Here is a 6672-nt window from a genome sequence, read left to right as displayed (position 1 = left end):
GCCCTCTCTGCCTTTTGTCATGTCACTGAATGATACATTTAATGGTTTGTAATTTTGTCCTGTGAAACTCCTTAGTGATTTGAAGAAGTTCAAATAATAATGATCAGTTGGACAGTTGCAGGGACTATAATTAACTATTCAGATTTACAGATTATTGTGCAGAGGAAAATATGTTTATCCCATCTCTGTGAAAGCTTCTCAAGTCCCCTCCAGCAAAACAGCAAGAGACACATGATCTGAACATAGGGTTGCCGACTCCTGGTTGAGAAATTCCTGGAGACTTTGTGTGTAAAAAGTGGGGAGGGCAGAGTTTGGGAAGGGGAGAGACCTCAGTCGGGCATCTTAATGTCCATCCTTGGAAGCAGCCATTTTCTCCAGGGGAACTAATATCTGGAGATCTGTTGAAATTCTGGGAGACCTGACCATGCCCATACCATGAGAAACCTGACCAAAATGAGTCTTAGTGCTGTTATTCATTTATCCAGATGTTTATGGCCTGCCATTTCCGGTGGTTGAAGGAAACTAATAGAATAATCCTTGAGATACCCCCTCCCCCCAAAAGATGCCTACAATAAGAAAGTCTAACAAAGAAAAGAATTAATTTGAGAGATGACATACACATTTGCACAGATTTCCAAAAACCATTCAGCCAGCTCCAGTTGAGCCATCCAGCACCTGACTAATCTCATCAATGCTATTGTGAATCCAGACTCTGTCCCTCTGGGACCTCATTGGTCACACCTAGGTTTTGCTCCTCCTGCTGTCACACCCACTGGGACCCCTTATTGGTCCAATAAATCTTTTGTCTTTACCTGAGACAAGCCCCTCAGGGCCTCCCATTGGTCTACATTGTTTTCCCATGTCTATATCCACCAAAGCACATGACCTTGACTGTGTTTTTTTCCTGGATTCCAACTGGCAATTCACCCCCATACTATGGTTAGGCCATAATCTTTTCTCCATGGACTTCTGCACATCTGGACAGGTAGTATACCCCCCCCCATAATTTACCCTTATATTCACTATCATCACCTCTAATTACTTAGTTCTGAATTGCATGCTCTCAAACCCAGGTGACTACGTCCCTCCCCCGGAATTCTGCCTGCCCTGCAAATTGAGGGAAGAGACAGAGGCAAAAGTTTAACTCTTACCTACTTCCCCTGGGAAATGAAAGACATGCACATATGTGTAATATAGGCCTATAGTTAGGAGCCACTACCCCATTAACATTAACATCATAATAACAGCTTAACTATAGCCCTAGCCCTTGGCTCTCATCAACTAGCCTGCACCACCCATATGTTAGGAAAATCAGGAATGGAACGATGGTGAGATCCTGTGTACACTTTTAAGTATGTCATCTTATAACAACTAAGTTATTATGCAGCACTTTGTAAATTATTATTGTTTACAACTGAATTGTTTTAGATGATTTAATGAGATTTTTTTTTAAACGATTTTATTAAACGATAAGTCAAGTATACATAAACAAGATTACTATTTAAACATTAATACAGCCTGTAAGTGCAAATTCATTTAACACAATGCCTTCTATTAACTTGTCAGGAGGAACATCTTATTTAATTGTTTTGTGGCCCCGGTCAGATGTGCCGGAAAACACGGGGGGAGGGAGCACGGCTATTTGTGCTGTCACATTCTGATGTGCCATTATGCGATCAAACACGCTGGTGGCTTCCCCGTGGCAAAGAGGACAATGGGGGGAGAAAGCCGTGCGCCAGCACGATCGCACCCAGGGAGTCCGCATGCAGCCCATGGCAAACCATTTGCCAGTAGGTCATTCCAGGTACTTTTTAATGTGCATCTTTGGTGGGTTGCCAGGGATTCACCACGGGTGCACTACACCTCATAGATGTTCCAGTGTGAGCGCGCCCGGAAAATCCATGGGACGATGGTGCCTTCAGCGCAGCAAATGCTCAGTGTGAACAGGGCCTGTATTAACCAGTGTAAGTCACCCTGAGCCTGCTGTAAAGCAGGGAGGGTGGGGTATAAACCTAATAAAATAAATAAATAAATAATCTGGAAAAAGAGATGACAGAGGATTAGATAAAGAATATAGGAAGCCAGCATCATCTTACGAATGCAGATTTCTTTTTTTCATTTATTTCCCTTTATTAGCCTTTTATTTTTGTTCATATCAGGTCTCATCACAATGATGTAACACTTGGGGCCAAAGATGCAGCCCAGTAACCCAGCACTGGAGGCTAAAATAGAGAAGATCTCCACAGCTACCATGTATTTCCCCTTGGTGCTCAAGTAGGTTGGAACAAAGGACAACCAGACACTGCAGAAGACCAACATACTGAAGGTGATGAACTTGGCTTCATTGAATCTGTCAGGTAATTTCCTGGCTAGGAAAGCCACTGTGAAACTGACAATGGCTAGGAAGCCTATGTAGCCCAGAACACAGAAGAACATGGTCACTGACCCATCATTACATTCCAGTACAATTTCTTCAATCACTGAATGCATATCAGAATCTGGGAAGGGAGGAGAGGTTGCTAACCACACAGTACAAATCATGCCTTGAGCAAGGGAGCAGGAAATAACTGTGGAGCTGGCCAGTCTTTTCCCCACCCATTTTCTCATTCTTGATCCTGGTTGGGTCACCATGAAAGCTAGAACCACAGTGATTGTTTTGGCCAAAAGGCAAGAAACAGCAACTGTGAAGATGATGCCAAATGTTATTTGTCGAAACAGACAGGTCACCTTTTCGGGTTGGCCAATGAATAGCAAAGCACAAAGAAAGGAGAGCAGGAGGGAGACGAGGAGTGTGTAGGTGAGGTCCCGGTTGTTGGCTTTGACTATGGGAGTGTCCTGGTGCTTGATGAAGACCCGAAGCACTAAAACTGTAAGGAAAGAAAATGAAAAAGCAAAAATCGCCAGGATGATGCCCAAAGGTTCCCCATAAGACAAGAAAGTCATCTTTTTCAGAAGGCATGAATCCTGGTAGCTGTTCGGATAATGGTCTTCTGGACACTGGAAACAGGCATCCATGTCTGCAAATGAATATTGCAGTTTCTCAACTTCATAGCACAAGGTGTATGAAATTTTAATAATCAACATCATAAAGTCTGAAGTGTAAACTCCATAGAAAGTGTTCCTTACCGTTTTTGTCCGAAATCTTCCCTTCTGGACATGTAAGGCAGTCATAGCAACAAAATGGCTCCCCTTCCTTGCTTGCTTTACTATAACCAAAAGGGCAGTTTTCATTACACTGAGAAAGAGGTTGTGCCTATCCATTAGTAGAAGAGAAAAAATGTTTTACATGTATATTCTGTGCCATTGTATATCAGTGATTGATGTGCAGCTTATAAAGTGCTCAGTCTTTGAATGCCATGATGGCATTTTTTTCAGCAAAGCACTTGCTGTACATGGGAAGAGTACTAACTCTGCTGACTGGTGGGTGAAAAACATACCTTCCAAACAGAATCATTAGGCAACACTCCCAGTGAATGAGACAAGAAATGATTGGCATTTCTGTGCACAGTCTTTCCACTACTACCCATTGTTGCCTTATCTCAAAGGGCTGCCATTGAGACTGACCCAGAAATTTTAATCCAGTATCACCTATACTTCTCACACAGTTACTTAAACATCTTGACTCTAACTAACCCTTCCTGGCAATTAACCCTGCCTACCCATATGTAAGGCTTGAGGAAATCTGGTTCAATGTATCTGAAGAAGTATGCATGCACACAAAAGTTTAAACCCAGAATTGAACTTTGTTGGTCTTAAAGGTGCCACTGGATGAAAGCTTTGTTCTAGATTTAATTCAGATGCTAAACTATCAACCTAAAGTTGTTGTTTTTTAAAAAAAAAACTAACATGAATCTGACTCTTAACATGTTTTCACATCCTGGCTAATGTGTTCATGTGACTCAAAATGTGAACACGTGAAGCTTCTTTATATGGAATCAAATCACTGGTCCATCAAGGTTAGTTCTGTCTACTCAGTCTACTCAGACTGTCCAGGGTCTCATTCTGAGGTCTTTCACATGACCAATGGCCTGGTCCTTTAATGCTTGTGACTGTACCTTGGAACTTCTGTTTCACAAGTAGGTGTTCTACCACTGAGCAACATCTCTTCCCCTTTTATGTGCATACATTCTACCTGTTTGAATCCGCAGGGCCATGTGATAGCATCTTCATAAATCACAAATGTTTCTTCTGGGCAAGCCTTTGGGTCTATCTGACCAACTTTGACTCGAAGGAAGGACTGGTTTGGGAATGTGACCCAGTTGATAATGTCAAATCCAGCTACCAATTCTCCATGTTGATCAAAGGAAATGGTTTCACCACTACTGCTGTTAAATGACACCCTCCTCAGAAATCGGTGAAGCTGTTTTTATACAGAGAAAGAAATACACATTAGGAGGTAAAGATAATTTAAATCTTCAAAAAGGAAGTGCTATTTTACACCTGCAGGTTATTTTATTTATTTTAATAAAGGCACACCACATTTTGCCATGGTTGCAATGTACAACATCAACAACAAGAAAAAAAGGATTAAAAACTACAAACAGTAGGTTTTATCCAGTGGTTATTTTCTACCAGGAGAAGGGCATTTGTGCCAGCAGATGAGGAGAGTCAGTTCTTCCCAAAACCTGACATTCACTGCAGACCTCCACATCATAAACCAACATTGTATGTATTTTCTAAATGAAAATGATGCAGGTTGTCCATATAGTTACAGGTATTCATAACTACTTGTTCTGAGAGTGTAGCCTGGTCACATCAGCACCTCTCAGAGGCATTGCCATACCTGAGTGGAAGGTCTTTCCCCACCACCCAGCCACAGAACCTCCATCTTAGATGGATTCAGCTGGCTCTGTTTTAGCCATCTCACTGTGGCTTCCAGTCCCTTAGCTAAATTTGCTGGGGCGATGTCCAGCCGACCATCCATCAACAGATACAGGTGGGTGTCATCTGCATACTGGTGACAACCCCACCCAAAACTCCACACCAGCTGGGCAAGGGGGCACATATAGAGTTTAAACAGCATTGGAGAGAGGATTGCCTTCTGAGGGACTGCACACAGCTGGGGGTATCGAGGTGAAAACAAGTTTTCACAGTTTGATTCAGTGCCTAATTGTTTGCATAATCTATTTTGTTGTTCAGTCGCACAGTGAGGTATTAAAACAGTTTAGACCATTTTACGTCAAAAAGAACCTCAAAAGAACTTTCCCTTAAGTTAACAGGAATAGCTGGTTTAATGGTGACGGCAAAAGAAAGAAAAGGTGCATCCAACAGAAGAATCGTGAGTTTAACAGTAACTGTACAATATCAAACCTCCGAGAGTTGAAGGAACTGAAGAAAATGTACAGAGAACTGATTAAGATGAGGAGATGGATGGCCCTTGACAATGGGGATATCTCATTTCAGATATCTCTCCTTATATATAAGAACATAAGAGAAGCCAATGTTGGATCAGGCCAATTGCCCATCTAGTCCAACACTCTGTGTCACACAGTGGTCAAAAATACCAGGTGCCATCAGGAGCTCCAGCAGTGGGGCCAGGACACCAGAAGCCCTCCCACTGTTGCCCCCCCAAGCACCAAGAAGACAGAGCATCCCTCCCCCAGCCTGAGAGTTCCTATCCATACCTTGTGGCTAATATTCACTGATGGACCTCTGCTCCATATCTATATATCTAATAGCCAAGGCACCCCCCGTGTGCAGATATCTAAATCCATACATCGGGGCACCTGGGGGGCAGGGAGATTTTCCTGCACATTTGGGGGAATCCCCAGATGTGCAAAACAATCTAAAAACTGTAAAAAACTATGGGGGGAATTAAATCACCCCAAAAGTAAAGGAGTGCTCCCAGCACATACACAGGGAACGCTCTGAGATGGCTTCGCCGCTGCCACTGCCACGGAATGGGGGACAGAAGAAGGCTTGGTGGGCTGGCCTGGCCGCCACCACTGCTGGGGAGGGAAGCTTGGGGGGCCAGCTTCGCCACCGCCACTGGGGAGGGAGGGAGAAAGCTTGGTGGGCCGGCCTCACTGTCACTGCTGGGGAGGGGGGGAAGGAGAACGCTGGGCTCACTCTCCTTCTTCTGCACGCCAGGAGCTATGAGGAATACTTCTCCCCCCTGCGAGTATCATGGGTCCCACCTCTTGTGCTTATCTAACTCCCTCTTGAAGCTGTCCATGCTTGCAGCCGCTGCCACCTCCTGTGGCAGTGAGTATATAAAAGAGTTTTGGTGTGACTCCTGGATACGCTCCCACAGCCTTTGGCCCACTCAGTTGCCTGTCTCATGGACTCCCAATCCCCTGGCTGCATATCCTCGCTGCATTGGCTCGGCCCCGCCCACAAAGCCAGCAGCCAGCATTTCACTCTCAGTCTGGAGCTAGTGAAGGGGATGGATGCTCTGCCTAGGGAGTGGCAACCCCTCCACAGGGGAGAAGGAGGCAGACCTAGTGAGCAGCAGCAAGCAGGGGAAGCACTCACCTTCACTGCCCCTCGTGGCACCTCTCCCTCGGGGGCAAGGCCAGCGCTTTGTCAGGGCGATAGCTCAGCAGGCTACACCACAGAAAAGACTGTCCAGTGCCTTTCAACAGCTCCCCCACCTTCCTTCAGCAGTGGTGGCAGCGCCAGGGAGGGTCTGGCCTGGAGGAAATGAGCTGCAGCTCCTGGAAAGCCAGACTC

General features: G+C 44.9%; 1 protein-coding gene across 1 annotated transcript in view; it reads right to left on the bottom strand.

Annotated features, from left to right (window-relative positions):
• Positions 1-2115: 2115 nt before the first annotated feature.
• Positions 2116-6672, bottom strand: part of LOC107112061 (vomeronasal type-2 receptor 26-like) — a 17303-nt gene continuing 12746 nt past the window's right edge. The window contains exons 4-6 of the mRNA XM_015413130.1: positions 4133-4360; positions 3127-3253; positions 2116-3017 (exon numbers count right to left, since the gene is read on the bottom strand). Coding sequence (XP_015268616.1) covers positions 2116-3017; positions 3127-3253; positions 4133-4360 — 1257 coding nt within the window. The remainder of the gene's footprint in view (positions 3018-3126; positions 3254-4132; positions 4361-6672) is intronic.

This window comes from Gekko japonicus, unplaced genomic scaffold, assembly GCF_001447785.1.
Source record: "Gekko japonicus isolate JY-2015 unplaced genomic scaffold, Gekko_japonicus_V1.1 scaffold4260, whole genome shotgun sequence".
Lineage (NCBI taxonomy): Eukaryota > Metazoa > Chordata > Lepidosauria > Squamata > Gekkonidae > Gekko > Gekko japonicus.
Note: the sequence above shows the minus strand (reverse complement) of the source record. Positions and strands in the feature narration are given on the sequence as shown.